Here is a 15,969-nt window from a genome sequence, read left to right as displayed (position 1 = left end):
ACAGGCTAAGCTGACAAGTGTGTGTGTAGGAGGTGTTGAAGAAGTGTGAGGGAGATTTTATTTTTATGTTATTTTATTAATAGTCTTCGCTACAGATACTGTAGCCTACCGTACTACTCCAATTACAGTATACTTGTATACTAAATATGTTCTGTTTTAGTAGCGTGACGACTCGCCCACTCGCCACGAACCTTCCTGAACGTCTGTTTGTTGTTTTGACCAGTGTACGAAGAGGCGGAACAAAATGTCGCACTTACTTTCGTAGGGTATATTTTATATTAAGTATTTTATCCGTTATGCAACGCTATAAATTATCCTAGCGCATGGGGAATTTGTTATTCAGTTGCCTAATTGTCCCGATGTGCTCGTTGTTTGTTTTTAAGATGATCATTTTATGTTACAGTATTTTATTTTATTTTTGACGGAGTAGCGGTGTTTCAGTGGGGAGCGGGACATAGATGACATCACTGAAGAAAGGTGCGCTTGTAACCCACTCCCAGCCGTTTTTGCGTTCTTTAGTTAATTAACTAAAGTGCTTTTTTCCCCATTCATTTCCACACAAACCATAATCGAGGCATTCACAGCAGGATAATGAGTGTGGTGGGGTAAGACAAAAGGCGGTTGTAAACTTTGCAGTGTCCAGAGTTCAAGGTTTGTTGCCCACCCCCCTTGACTCAGTGTGATTTGCTCCCCACTCTCACTTTGGCATGTGAACTCTTCAAGATACTGGGAGCACTCAAATAGGTCATCCTTTCTCCCTCATTTGCTTGATTTGCAAAGCCTCCCATTTCATTTGTGTGGCCTCTTTGCAGGCAGAAAAGTGCTTAGGACACAATTGCAAGCACACTGTGTTAAAGGTGAAAATCCTCGGTTTTTACCAGAAAGCCCTAAACTTGGTTTTAGATGGATGACAAGGAGCAAAATAGCCACCCTAACAACATGCATTGTCTTGTTGTGGCCCTGGATGAGGCCCAGCTGGAGGTCATTGGACAGCGAGTAGACACGGCCATGTCTTTTTTGGAGAGGGTCAAGATGCAATGTCGGTGAGTCAAATAAGGACAGGTTTGCTGCATGCGCTCAACTAAATTGCGGGTTTGCATTCCATTCAGGTGTTCAGTCTCCAGGTTAAAGAGCAGTCTGCTGGTCTTGTTTCCCATCCTGTCATGGCTGCCGCACTACTCCATCAGAGAAAACGTAATGGGAGACCTGGTGTCTGGGCTTAGCGTGGGCGCCATGCATCTGCCACAGGGTGAGCAACGCTCAACAGAACAGGAAAGTATCATTCAAAATCGCATGTACACATGGCACTACGACACACTGGTGGTTAGTAGTTCACAGATTTAAAGTTCCAGTTTTGAATCTTGAGTTCCAGCTTTCCATCCAACTGAGACTCAAGTCCTTTCCCACTGCAATGTATTGTAGTGAGCCACTACTAGGTAGGCCTGGGCCCGATGTTAGATTCTGATATTATGATAACTATGAGCAAAAATATTGTGGTATTACGGTATTAAAATCACATTTCTAAAATGAACTTTTTTTTCTTTTTTTTTATATTTGGGAGAATAAAAACATTTTCCTCCATTTAACACAAGCTGTTTTATTTTAAAGCAAAATATACAATATTTAGTACAGAAGACATCACTTGTGAGCTATTTTTAGAACAGACTTGTGAGCTGGCCCTTGCTGCTCATGTCATTGGGGCTAACTAGTAGCCACTGGAACTTATTTATTTACTTACTGTTGTGTGCAAATAAGTATAATGCTCTTTTGTGGATGTGGCCATATCTGTTGGCAAAACTTCACTATAAAATTAGATAATAATGATTGAGTAATTAATTAAAAATGAAGACATTTACTGCATACAAACAAACACCTGTATGAGTGGAGACATTTTGCATTCATGTCCCTAAAAGTCATGTCCCTTTCTCTTTCCTACCCAGGTATGGCCAACGCCATGTTGGTCGGCGTTCCTCCGGTGTTTGGCCTCTACTCGTCTCTCTACCCGCTGATCATCTACTTCATATTCGGCACGTCTCGACATCTCTCCTTGGGTGAGTGTCACATTAAAACCAAAATGGCAACGAGTTATATGTCTATCCTCCAGGTTCTGTGCATTGCTCCAGATGTATAACCCTCTGGAAATGTGTGAAATTTATTATGTGAATGAATGTGCTTAAAAAAATCAATTTTGAATGTTAAACTTTGATCAGCCTCGTGTTTTTCACCACCATCCTGCCTGGATGGTGTGCATACTTGTAAGTGTGATGTCATCAAATCAGCAATACCAAAACTGATGCAACTTTTGATCATGGAAAGCCGTAAAAATGACACAGTGCCAAACTAATCTGCTTGGTGGACATGTAACTTTTAAAGTCACCTCAGCAAAGGGTGTGTTAATGTTTCAGGAACTTTTGCTGTCCTGGCCATCATGATCGGGTCTGTCCCTGCCATTGTGGAGTTGCCTGATGATGGTGCTGATGTGGTGGCAGCTAAAGTAAACATAGCTGTCCAACTTACCTTGCTCTGTGGTCTCATACAGGTACACACCTAGATGATACATTTCATCTATTTTCTTAAATGCCTTTTGAATTTTTTTGCACTTTTTAAAGTCTGATGCTACATACTTCAAAACCTTTCACATACTGTATGTCAATAAGTAATATTGTTTTGTAAGAGATCAACAGCTCATATTAATTCCAGGTTTGAAAACGGCTAGCAGTGTTTATGTACTTGTGCGTACGTGTACTCATCCAGCTCCTGCTGTATCTGCTGCGCTGCGGTGATGTGTGCCGCTGGTTGTCCGATCCGCTCATCAGAGGCTACACAACAGGTGCTGGTCTTCATGTGGTTGCCATGCAGCTGCCCCTCATGACTGGAATAGTTGCACAGAGACACACTGGACTGATGGCCTCTGCTTGGGTTGGTTGTAAAACACACACACTAGTAGCCTGCTCCCAAGAAAGAAAGAAAAAAAAAAAAGCAAATCTGGATAACTGGTGCAAATTAAGTGAAAAAAATAAATAAATAAATATATATATATATATATATATATATATATATATATATATATATATATATATTTTTTTTTTTTTCATTATTTTGGTCCACTTGTGTTGGGGCCAGTGAGGTGTGTACCCACTAGTAGATAGTGAAGTGGGTAAAAAAAAAAAAAAATATATATATATATATATATACATATATAGGGGTGTCAGGCGATTAAATTTTTTATCGTATATATATATATATATATATATTTTTTTTTCTTCTGGAGAATTTTTTTTTTAATCGGAATTAATTGCATGACTTCAATAGTTAACTCACGATTAATCACAAATTTTATATCTGTTCTAAATGTACAATAAAATGTACAAGTTTCATACTCTTAACATAAAAGTGAAAAAAAATTTAACTAAGAAATTTGGCTTCATCTTTTAGTCATTGAAACAGTAATTTAATAATAATAATTCATAAATTGAGTTAAAATTAAAAAGATGTACTGTACTGTAAAAAAAAAACAAGTGTGATATGGATTTGTGTTGAGGTCATTTTTTTGCCACTAGATGGCATAAGGCATGCATAAGAACTATCTAACCTTTAACATGAAGTAACTTGTGAAATTTTGCTTATTTTTAAAATTCTAAAATACAACTTAACCCCAGTCTCCACAGTATTTGCATTATTATTAAATTTATTACTGCTAAATCTTTACGTGGACATGTCTGCTGATGATTGGAATCCGCCCAGTACAGACTTTCCAAGAAAGGGATGGTGATTTTGTTGGTTGTATGATGTGACATTTTCGGCAAACAAATTTCAAACCACCTGTGACAAAGTTGTTTTTGTTTTTTTGGGGCAGCAGTGGCTTCCTCTGTGGTGTCTTCTCATGACATCCATTCTTTTTTTTAATGCTTTACTTATCATTGATTTTATCAGTAGAGATGTTAGCTTGTCTCTATAGTCTATATCTATCTATCTATCTATCTATCTATCTATCTATCTATCTATCTATCTATCTATATATATATATATATATATATAAGATTCTTATTTACCTAACTGAGCATTCTGCACTGTACTGTGCCTGTTATCTTTATAGGATGGCCACTCCTTGGGAGAGTAGCAACAACCATAAACTTTCTCAATTTCTTAACATCAGGAACAATAAACATCAAGGCTTTGAGGTGTATTGTACAGTTTTTGAAACACTTTCCAGTTCACAATTTTTAATTGTAAGTCGTCTTTTTGTGCAAGGCATGGTTTCACATCAGGCAATGCTTTTTGAGAAACTTTTTTTTTTTTTTAAATAGGGCAAGGCAGCTTTACCTCCAATCTCATCATAATGATGGTATATATGTTGGCTGATCCTGACTCCAAATCATTAGCTGAAGGGTTCATATACTTTTTCCACCATGCACTGTGCAAATTCAGAAAAAAACACTATGAAATAAATGCACTATAAAACTGTCATGAGAAAAAAATAATTTGGAGCTTTGAAGTACTCTTTTAAATGTGTTGCCTTGCTGGGTATGGTCCCATTAAAGCATCTTTACTTTGAATATGTCCTCTCCCCTAAGACTTTATACGATGTCCTGTGTGGGATGACCAGCGCAATACCAGGAACTCTGTCAGTCACCGTGGTTTCCATGGTGATTCTCATAAGCGGCAAAATGCTGAATAAACGTTTTAAAAGCAAGCTGCCAGTGGCCATACCTTGGGAAGCTATATTGGTGAGAACTGAAAGATTATCTTTATTTTTGTAATCTTGTGCGTGTTCAAATAAATCAAAGATGAGATTCTTGTGAAGAAGGTACTTGCAAGGTTGATTTATTACAGAGATCTCTGGTCACACAATTGCATATCACCCAAGCAGTGTCATCCAAGATGTGTGTCCTCTTTTGCCCACACAGCCTTTTTATTCAAAACATGAGGAAACGCCTCTGTCATCCCGTGAGGTACAGAATGAGTTTGCATTTTGCCAGTATACTGTACTAGATCGTCCTTGAACTTTTGAAAACCGGATTTATGACGAACAGGAACTAGACTTCTTAGATAAACAAACGAAACATATTAACTTTCTCATGTCTGGGAAAACTGTAGAAAAGATAGCAAGAATGTCAAAAGCATTACTCATCAGGTTATATTAGGTTAACATAATTACACCTACATCAACACATCTATAATGAAATGTAAAACAGGTCAAATGTAAAATAAAACAGTAAAAATGTTAACAATGTCAACAGAACACATGCAATCACCCATGTGAACGAATGCGCCAATGACAAATTAATTAAATTACATTAATTATACAAGTACAGAGCATGTTAGAATGTATGAGATTCATGTATAAGAGTGTGAATGAAATGCCACTTTTTTCTTCAAATGAATTTTGTTTTTAATTGTATTTTTTAACATTACTAATTTAGTAGGTGTAACTATATTCCACTCACTATGGATGTTTTTTTTTAATGTTATTTTGGCAAGCTTCCCCCTCAATTAATTTATTTGATTTGTTCCATTACTGCATATATTGACGAATGTGTTTACTTCATAATGGGAATATAATACAGCACATCAGTTCATAATGTTTAAAAATATTGAAATGCAATGTTGAAAATAATGTGTTTTTTGTAAATGGTTAATTTATTGTCTTTATGTATTATTTAGCCACCTTGTGTGAAAAATATTAATCAAAGAGGTTGACTGTAGTGTTAGCCTTTATAATTCCTTGAACTTCTTAAGTGAACTTCTTTCATTCATGTGATGTGCTGCTTAATTCTACAAAGCTACAGTGTGACAGACAGGGCTTTAACCTCCAGTTTTTGTTTTTTTGGTGGGGTGGGGCTTACAGATTGTCCTGGGTACTGTGATATCTGTACAGATGGACCTGGCTGGACAACACAGAGTCCAGGTGGTTGGAGACATTCCCTCTGGGTCAGTGGAATAGTCTTATTGTCTTTGTTGTTGTTGCTGTTGCTTGTTTTCAGTTCAACATCCAGCGTTTCTAATACCAGATGCTAGTGCTATTGTTATTGTGAATTAACATGAATTATACAAAATGTCGAAATACCCATATTTCCTGTCTTGTTATCATAATGTCAAGCTCCTCATTTTCTAATGTCACATTTAGTAGTATTGATGTTTGTAAATAAGCTATTTAATGTATGTAGTAACCTCAGTGCATGAAGGTTTCCTTGTTCCACTCTACCAGTCACAGTTACTCACTTGAAGTTACCAGCTACAATTCCAATGAAGCTGGCGTGAGAACTTTGCACTGATAACTGTCTCAATCGCCCTTTTCTTCTTTGGCTATAAGGACACGACCTCCTTATTTTCCAAAAACAATTTGACATGTGGTGGACTCGTCAGACCACGGCACACTTTTCCACTTTGAGTCCAACCAAGAGAAGAGAAGCCAATTGTGTTTCTGGGTGTTTTTTGATATATGGCTTTTGCTTTGCATGGTTGAGTTTTTATTTGCATTTATAGCAACAAACTTTGCTAACTGATAATTGTTCCTTAGCCCATGTGTATGCAAGATAATATGACATATCACTATACCGTTTTTTGTTGTTGTTTTTTTTAAATACAGTGCCAGCTGAGAGATGAAAGGTACTCACGGGCATTTAACTCATTCACTCATTCACTGACGGCTATAAACGTAAAAAAAATCATTTTAACTATTTCTATCAGTTTAAATTTGTTTCCACTTTTGCTAACAATTGTATGAAACCTAGAATTTTTTTTATTGTACATTTAAAACAGATATGAAATTTGTGATTAATCGCGACTTTACTAGTGAAGTCATGCAATTAATTACGATGAAAAACTTTAATCGCCTGACACCCCCGAATTTTTAATAATCTTTTCTTTTCTGTTTTTTATTCATTCACTGCCTTTGACGGCTATAAACGTCAAAAATTAATTTGAACTTTTTCTATTAGTTTAACATTTTTCCCACTTTTGTTAACAAAAGAATGAAAATCTAGAATTTTTTTTATTGTACATTTAGAACAGATGTAAATTTTTTTGATTTATCATGAATTAACTAGTAAAGTCATGTGATTAATTACAATTACAATTTTTAATCGCCTCTTGCCTTTAATTTTTAATAATCTTTTTTTTTTTTATGAATTTATGGCACCAAATTTTTTTTCGCCTTGCTGCTTGCAAGCAGAGATTTCTCCTGGTTTTCTGAATCATTTGCTGATATTATGGACTGTAGATGATGCCTAAATTCCTTGCACGTTTTTCTTAAACTGTTGGACTATTTGCTCACGTAAGTGGTGAAGCTCGCCTCATCATTGCTTGTAAATAATTAAGCCGTTCAGATTACATTACTGAATCTCAAAGAAACCCGTAGATTTTCAATAATAAGAGCATTGATTATTGAGGTCAGTGATAAAATGACGTTGTTTCAATTACATTCTGAATTGAATTGAACTGTCATTCAACGGGTGTTTTCCGTTGTCCGTCCTCTTTTGTAGGCTGTCGGCACCCGTCCTCCCGTCTCTCTCAATGGTCAGGGAACTTTTCATTCCGGCTCTGTCGGTCGCTCTGGTGGGCTTCAGCTTCCTCTCAGCCATGGGCTCAGCGTTTGCCCACAAACATGGTTACCGCTTTGACTCCAGCCAGGTGCAGTAGTTCTTCAATAACTGAACGTTATTCTTACTGATGTACTTTGCACCCGTGTTAACCCGAACCCAAACGAGGTGTCCAGGCTAGTCAATCAACTTTATAAAATATAGATCATCAACTTTACATACAGTAAATTGTTAGTGTCATTACTTCACATCATGCAATCAGTAGATATTTGGGTGATCTTCTGCTGGTGTTTCATAAACTGCATTTTTATTTATTAGGTAAGGTAACAAAAATCACCTTAGGTACATCACAGTATTTTTGAGTACATTGAGGATAATTCATTTCAAGGGACGGCAGCATCTCAACATTTGATCCATACAGTACATTACATTGGCATCAATATTTTGTTACACCCCAAGTTACAAGTCATTTTGGAATTTCGTCATGATATGACCTAATGCCACTTAAATTGCAAAGTGGTCTCTTCCATTCACACCATACTGACTCAAATAGAAGATTTCTGGACTAGTTGATATCCAAACTGAACACCACAGCAGTTTTCCAAACATCTCTTGAAACCGTCTCCGAACCAGCGCTGATATTTTTGAAAGATTATCTGGATATTATATATTTTAAAAATACAAACTATCTGTGTTCCTCCCTCCTTAGGACCTGCTGGCTCTGGGTTTGTGTAACTCCATAGGAGCCGTGTTTCAGTGTTTTGCTGTCAGTTGCTCTTTCTCACGCAGTATGGTTCAAGAAAGCATCGGTGTCAAATCACAGGTATTGTTCCCCTCAAAGACTCTTTTTGTTGGAAAGACAACATGATCAATTCTAGCTTTGACGATTTTCATTACAATACACCTTTTTTTTTTTTTTCACAATTCAAATCTTCATGTTTGTCCTTCCCATTGGTTTTGCTGTTTAGATGTCAGGCTTGATATCAGCCCTGATGATTTTAACTGTTTTGCTGAAGATTGGTCATCTCTTTGAGCAGCTGCCGAAGGTAAATTCTATTTATTTGTAATAATTGCAGCTATTTTTATTTCTGGAAAATCATTTTCTGTAGTCATGCATACACATTCAGGCTCTGTTGAAAACAACATGTAAGTGTTCACTTTGGCTTCCTCACACTACCAGTACAAATATCTACATTTTGGTTTAATTGCTAGAAAAAACACACAAACTGAAGCATTCAATAACATAAGACAGAAAGAAGACAGTACAGAAAGTCACAGGGTCACTGCTATACTACGCAACGATGAAAATATAAAGCTAGGTAAAATGCTGGAAAGTCTGTAAGGATGCTGACATTGGACACTTTATGCTACTATGGTACACACAATTTCCTGGACAAACTGAGTCGTCACCAAACTATTCTCTATTCCGAGAGGATTCGTCGACGCTCACCCATAATCCTGACCAGGACAAGTGGTAGAAAACGGACGGAATGATCACGTCACGGATCATTGATTGTCTGACTGTCGTCATGTGTCAGCCTTATCGAATTGGCAATGAATGAAACTTACTGTGTGTTCCAGGCAGTGTTAGCAGTAATCATTGTGGTGAACCTGCAGGGGTTACTGGCTCAGTTTAAAGATGTGGTTTCGTTATGGAAGTCTGATCGCATTGATCTGGTAGTATACAAACTGCACTCGATTATCATGACACTGCTCACCAGTGACTTCCTGACCATGAACTTTTGACCTCTGCTCTACTCAAGCTTGTGTGGGTGGCATCACTGATCTCAACCATAGTCCTAAACCTGGACCTGGGACTGGCAGTGGCCATACCCTTCTCTCTGCTTATGCTCATCTACAGAACACAACGGTCAGTGTTTTTATTTTTTCCTACTTTCTACTACTTCTGTTTTTTTCTCTTAAGCTGCAGACATTTTTTTTGCATGATATTAATTATGACCTTCATTTAAGCCTCCAAGGGACTGTCCTGCCTTGCAATACATGTGACCCGATTTACTAGTTTTTTGTTTTTTTTAAATATATTTTTTGTTTGTTTGTTTGTTGCTTTGACCTAAATACAAGCACTGTATGGTGTCCAATCAACTAAGTCAACTTTAAAACAAGCTGCAGTTCGGCAAATTGTGAACATGTCTTCAAAAAAGAGGCTTCAAGGTATTGCTACTCCTACTTATTCTTTACTGTCAAAGTAAATATTAAAACAAAGAGAAATACATATACCGGTACATGTGTTTTTAAAACAATCAAACATGGAAAAGTTCGCTTAATGGTATCAATGCAAAATGCCATAGATGGACTAACAAATAGCATTTGTGTCGCAAACTTGCAGTCAAGCAACGGATGTTCAAGCACAAAAGTTGTAGCAACACATGTACTCACAGGCATGTTTCATCTTTTGCACACACAAAAAAAAAGGAACACTATGGCAGCTCAGTTGTGAAATTCTTCTTCATGTGTGTCTCTATGTCTACATAACACTCCCTTCCAGTGGTCAAGGTTTGCACACTAGGAGGAGCTGCATATCTATTGATATGAAGCAAAACTTGTCAAAATGTCTTTTAATTCAAGTACATTACAGGGTGCTATTTTTCTTATTGGAAAACACGCTACAAAAAATTATGTTGTTTATGGGGAGAAGTGGGAATATCTTAATGGCATTTTTATTCATTTCAGTGGAGAAAGAAATGAAATTGAAATACAAATGTTTTGAGTTATGAAAATGGTTACAGATAAAAAAAAAAATACTCGTATTTCATGGTGTAATTGAACATCAGTAATGATAAAGTATATTCATATTGACATCTGTTTAATATGCTTGTACAATTAATAAAATAACCTAAGTCGTTAATAGGATTAAATACGTTTGTACAAATCTACAAGTACCTTGTACTATACACACTGTCCACTCTGAAATGTAAATGTTGAATTAATTGTGTGGAACAGTTGACATAAAAATGTTAATTGCATTTGCATTGTGTTGTTTGAATTATATAGTAGAGCTTTTAAAGCTTTTTAGCTTCTCTCCCCAATTAGCTGTGTGGTCGTTTGTGTCATGTTGTCCTGATGAATATTTCTCTCATGTGTCCTTATCTTCCAGCTTCTCCACTTCTGTGTTGGGTCAAATTCCTGGTACAGATTGTTACAGAGATGTGCAACTCTACACTCAGGTGTTTTCAGTTTTTTTAATACCTGTTTTATTTTTTTAAAAACCTTTTAATTTAATCTTTGACCTTTTTATATGTTTTGCTTTTGTTCTATAGTTGACTGGATACCATCTTAGCCAATCAAGAAAAAGTCAAGGGCTAAAAGTAGTATAAATCAGAATTGGTGGGCATAGAAAATATAGGAAGGAATGTCCATGATATCTACTGTATGTTGGATCAAGGTTGCATCCTTCTTTCTTGAGCAGAAGTGATCATGATGTGTGTATGTTTCACAGGCAAAGATGGTTCCCGGAGTTACCATAATCCTTTGTCGCAGTCCAATTTATTTTGCTAACTCTGAACTGGTCTTCACTGAGATCACACAGGTGGAAAACACACACAAACAAACTCAGCGTCATGGAATTGTCTCCAACTTTTCCCTTCTCTGCCCAGATAGTGCGTCAAGCTCAGGAGGAAAACCCAGCAGGAGTCCGAACCCCTTTGACGTCCTCCTCTGCCCAGGCTCCGCCACGCAGCCACGCCTTGATTCTGGATCTCAGCTCGGTCAGCTTTATGGACTCGGTGGCCATGACGGCACTCTGCGAGGTGATCCATCAATTGTTTTCATATTGATCTTGTAAAAGCACAGTGGAGACAAGATGACGCGACTGACGTCAGCATTCTGGGTCAACAAACCAACACCTGCCACATTTGTGCCCCAGTGGACCAAGATTTAGAGAGCACTGAGATGTGTGTTCTCACAATTGGTCTTTATTCACAGGTTATATGACTTAAGACTTTATGTTTATATAAGTGGTGGAGCATGATTAAAACATGTATCCAATTTAATTTGAGGCAATTAGAAGCAATTTATTGCATATTAATTTAGGATATTTGATACCACTTTTTTCTGACCGAGTACTCAACTCTTGAGTAATTACCGATACCAAACGCGATACCACTTTTGATACATAACATTTCCAATAAAATCAATAACCAATAATTTTGAATGAAGACCTATATGGCCTAATTTAGCATTTTTCCTTAAAACTGCATGAAATTAATGACAATTTACTGTGATCTTTTGCTATTTCTTTACATACTGTTTGCTTACAGAAATTGCATCTTAATGAACATCTCTCAGACGTGCATGCCTTTAGTTCCCGTTTGTAAAACAGCCACAAGAAGGCAGCCAATACTAGTACCGGCCGCCATCATGAGTACCAATACCTTGAAATAAGGCCGAGTATCGGACGATACCTGATATCAGTACTCGCCCAGCCCTAATTTTAATTATTGAATTGACACAATAAGTATGGTAACTTCCTCTAAATAATATGTTTGTTTGTTTTTTTTTTCTCAACTCATTCGCTGCCAGTGACGGCGGCTATAGACGTCAAAAGATACATTTTTACTGGGCTGGCAGTGAATGAATTACAGATCCCAAAATTTCCCGTATTGTACATGGTTGAGCTGCAGCAAACTCCATTAACTCCTAGCTCCAATTTGATGAGTACTTTCAAGGTATGTAAGTAATGTTGTCAATATGTCCTCATATGGTGATGCAGTTAACTTTTTTTTTAATCATTTATTATTTCCTACCACTTATCCTGTTCAGGGTCACGTGTGAGCAGCCAATTGCAGGTTTACAAATAAACACCGTATTCACAGTAAAAATTCTTCTTAGCTTTTTGAAAATTTAAGTTTGAAATCAGACCAGCAGGTAACAACTGATGATTTCACTTTGAGAAGTGTCCAACTTAGTGATTTGTAGATATTTGATTTGTGGAGCACAACAATGTTTTTTCTTCCCTTTCAGAAAATCCTTTCAAATGTTCAGTGGTCACATGATCATGAAAATATGACACACACCCTGTTGATTGCACACCATCTTAGATTTCACGGCTTTAGATGAATGGCTAACCAATCTTACTGTTACAACTTTATCACCTCTTTGACCTAACTGATAAGCAAAATAACAAATGCACAAATAAACCGAAAGCTATCTATTCACATCATCCTTCAGGCTTTGTGTTCTTTTGTGTGTCCAACAGCTTGTGGAGAACTTTGAAGCTCAGAATGTCCGTGTTTTCCTGGCCTCGTGCCCAGGTCAGTTTTATTTTTATTTTTTTACTTACTCATTGTGACACATGCTCAAGATCGCACACACTCAATTTGGACATAAATAAGTTGCCGACACCCGCGTGTGTGTGCATGATTCTTTTTTCCCTGCATAGGTCTCAGTGGAGTCACAAACATATTTATCTATAAATGTGATTTTTGATGGCATGACCATATGTGAAGTAAACTTGAGGTGTGCTGTGTGTCAATAGAGAGCCTTTTTTCCCAGCTTCGGTATCAGGGTTGCATCCCCAACAGCCTGCCCCGCTCCTCCATCTTGCCATCAGTCCATCATGCCGTCCATCGTTGTGTCAGCTCTCCGCCTGCGCTTCTTGAGGTGTGTGAATGTTTCGTAACATGTGACGACAATACAGGTTAATATATTACTCTTTTTAATTATCGGCGTGTGTGACTTTTTTTTCTTAAACAAATGAAAACAGTTCCCACATGTTTTACACTTCGATAATATAGAAGACAAGTTGCCTGTTTTAGCCTATCACGAAATAGGTTTGATTTTTTAAATTTGTCTTTTCTCAGGAAATGACCTCGGATGCAATCTGAAGTTGAACTGAACTGAACTTGGACTGCTTCCTCTGTTGTACATCTCAAAATTATGGCGCCATTAAATGTGGATGCCGGAAAAATAACAGTTTATATGTTATAGTACAACAATGTATTCATAGCATTTTTTTTATTTTTTTTTTTACAAAATGTTAATTATTAAGTGTGTGTTGTAAGGTGTCAGGGATATATTAGAGTTTTTGAATTTTGATAATTTGTTTTCCTGACTATTTTCTTAAGAATAAACAAATAAATGAAACATTACTTCTGAACTCATGTTTTGTAGTCGTACAGCAAGTGTTTGACAATATGTGCCACAGCATCTTTGGATGCCCGCCCAAAAAATTACAATCTCTTCATATCATTCTTTATCATGATTAGAAGTTAATTGAGTGCAGTCATGAATTGTGATTGCACTCAATCAGTTCCATTATCGTGTGCTTCTTATTCCACTTAGTGTAACAACACTTTCATGTTCAGCCTCAAGAACTATAATACATTTTGATCAGGGGGGTCAAGTTATTTATTCAGAAAACAAAACTCAACAACAAATCTCTCTCTCTCTCTCTCTCTCTCTCTCTCTCTCTCTCTCTCTCTCTCTCTCTCTCTCTCTCTCTCTCTCTCTCGCTACACACATATATATATACAGTATATGATTATAGTATAGCAGCTATACTGTAAAGGAAAAAATAGTCATAAACCACTCTCTGAAATAAAACTAAAATGTGGCTGAGTTTCAGTATAGAAAAAACTCCATCAATAAACACTAACCACATTAAAACGTGACTTTGTTTACAACCAAATAAAGTGGACATGCAAGTTGATAAAAGGCATCTGATCGTTAAAATATAGAGCTGAAGAGAAGCAATGAAAACTATATGCTACACAATGAATGTTGAACATAATGTTGATGGATTGATTACAGTTTGGTTCGGCTTAAAATAATGACAGATTGTCCCGGCAGTTGACGAATGACAAATAACAGACCGTCAAAATTCATTGATGCACCAAAATACATAGGCTACTATAGAGTGCTAGCTTCCTTATTAAAATTATTTTATGAATACGTTCTCTTTAAATTTGATTGGAAAAAAATGTTGATGTTCAACAGGATCTTAGATAGTGAGAAGATGCCTGAGGAATGGAGGTGAAGTGTGCTGGCGCCCATTTTTAAGAACAAGGGAGACGTGCAGCGTTGTGGCAACTACACAGGAATAAAGCTAATGAGCCACACAATGAAGCTATGGGAAAGAGTAGATGAAGCTAGACTGAGGGCATAGGTGAACATTTGTGAGCAGCAGTATGGTTACCACAGATGCAGTATTTGCTTTGAGGACGTTGTGAAGTACAGAGAAGGTCAGAAGGAGCTGCATTGTGTCTTTGTAGATCTGGAGAAAGCTTACGACAGGATGCCCAGAGAGGAACTATGGTTTTGTATGAGGAAGTCTGAAATGGCAGAGCAGCATGTTCAAGTGGTGCAGGACATGTATGAAGACTGTAAGAAAGTGGTGAGGTGTGCTGTAGGTGTGACGGAGGAGTTCAAAATGGAAGTGGGTGTACATCAGGGATCAGCTCTGAGCCCCTTCTTGTTCGCTATGGTAATGGGCAGGATGACAGACGAGGTTAGACAGGAATCTCCATGGACTATGACAATGTTTGCAGATAACATTGTAATCTGTAATGAGAGCAGGGAACAGGTGGAGGAGAAGCTAGAGGCGTGGGGGTTTGCCCTGGAAAGGAGGGGAATGGAGGTTAGCCGTAGCAAGACGGAGTATCTGTGAAAAAAGAGACCAAGAAGGTGGAGGAGTTTAAGTATTTAGGGTCAACAGTCCAGAACAATGGAGAGTGTGGAAAAGAAGTGATGAAGCGTGTGCAGGCAGGTTGGAACAAGTGGAGAAAAGTGTCAGGTATGATGTGTGATAGAAGAGTTTCAACTAAAATGAAAGGAAAGGTTTATAAAACTGTGCTGAGACCAGCCATGTTGTTTGGTCTGGAGACAGTGCCACTGAGGAAAAGACAGGAGGCGGGGCTGGAGGTGGCAGAGATGAAGATGCTCAGGTTCTCTTTGGGAGTGACCAGGATGGATAGAATGAAGTAAATCAGAGAGACATCACATGATAGAGGCTTTGGAGACAAAGCCAGAGATCCCAGACTGAGATGGTTTGGACATGTCCGGAGGAGAGATAGTGAGTATATTGGCAGAAGGATGCTGAGTTTCCAAATGCCAGGCAGGAGTTCTAGAGGAAGACCAAAGAGGAGGTTTATGGATGTAGTTAAAGTGGACATGAAGGTAGTTGGTGTGAGAGCAGAGGATGTAGAGGACAGGGTTAGATGGAGGCAACTGATTCGCTGTGACGACCCCTGAAGGGAAGAGCCGAAAGGAAAAGCCTTTTTATATATATATATATATATATAAATCAAAATTCAAAGATGTGATTGATTAAAAATGTAAATGTTGGAATTAAGTCATTTCAAATGACTTTTTTTTTTTAGGGGTGTTGCGCGAGGCTGTGAGAAGACAGTTGTGTAAACATCACCTTTTGACTGCCTTACTGTTTCTCCGGCTCAGTTAATTGTTATCTGTT

At 37.5% G+C, this 15,969-nt stretch overlaps 1 protein-coding gene across 9 annotated transcripts in view; it reads left to right on the top strand.

Moving 5' to 3' along the window:
• slc26a6.1 (solute carrier family 26 member 6, tandem duplicate 1) overlaps positions 1–13,660 on the top strand; it is a 13,680-nt gene extending 20 nt beyond the window's left edge. The window contains exons 1-20 of one of the 9 annotated variants that reach the window (XM_077544136.1): positions 1–477; positions 904–1,043; positions 1,110–1,249; positions 1,941–2,051; positions 2,406–2,539; positions 2,755–2,919; positions 4,575–4,727; positions 4,908–4,952; positions 5,849–5,931; positions 7,485–7,632; positions 8,251–8,364; positions 8,510–8,587; positions 9,123–9,218; positions 9,305–9,411; positions 10,657–10,726; positions 10,999–11,088; positions 11,156–11,308; positions 12,757–12,811; positions 13,036–13,160; positions 13,361–13,660. The exon at positions 1–477 is cut by the window's left edge and continues 16 nt beyond it. In XM_077544136.1, the coding sequence (XP_077400262.1) occupies positions 904–1,043; positions 1,110–1,249; positions 1,941–2,051; positions 2,406–2,539; positions 2,755–2,919; positions 4,575–4,727; positions 4,908–4,952; positions 5,849–5,931; positions 7,485–7,632; positions 8,251–8,364; positions 8,510–8,587; positions 9,123–9,218; positions 9,305–9,411; positions 10,657–10,726; positions 10,999–11,088; positions 11,156–11,308; positions 12,757–12,811; positions 13,036–13,160; positions 13,361–13,384 (2,031 nt within the window). In that variant the 5' untranslated portion in view covers positions 1–477 and the 3' untranslated portion in view covers positions 13,385–13,660. Of the gene's footprint in view, positions 1,044–1,109; positions 1,274–1,296; positions 1,437–1,940; positions 2,052–2,405; positions 2,540–2,754; positions 2,920–4,574; positions 4,728–4,907; positions 4,953–5,848; positions 5,932–7,484; positions 7,633–8,250; positions 8,365–8,509; positions 8,588–9,122; positions 9,219–9,304; positions 9,412–10,656; positions 10,727–10,998; positions 11,089–11,155; positions 11,309–12,080; positions 12,227–12,756; positions 12,812–13,035; positions 13,161–13,360 lie in introns of those variants that run through there. The other 8 variants (XR_013288329.1, XR_013288328.1, XM_077544153.1 and 5 more) reach the window with 8 other exon arrangements.
• Positions 13,661–15,969: the final 2,309 nt, after the last annotated feature.

The sequence above is a fragment of the Vanacampus margaritifer genome, chromosome 1 (assembly GCF_051991255.1).
Source record: "Vanacampus margaritifer isolate UIUO_Vmar chromosome 1, RoL_Vmar_1.0, whole genome shotgun sequence".
Lineage (NCBI taxonomy): Eukaryota > Metazoa > Chordata > Actinopteri > Syngnathiformes > Syngnathidae > Vanacampus > Vanacampus margaritifer.
Note: the sequence above shows the minus strand (reverse complement) of the source record. Positions and strands in the feature narration are given on the sequence as shown.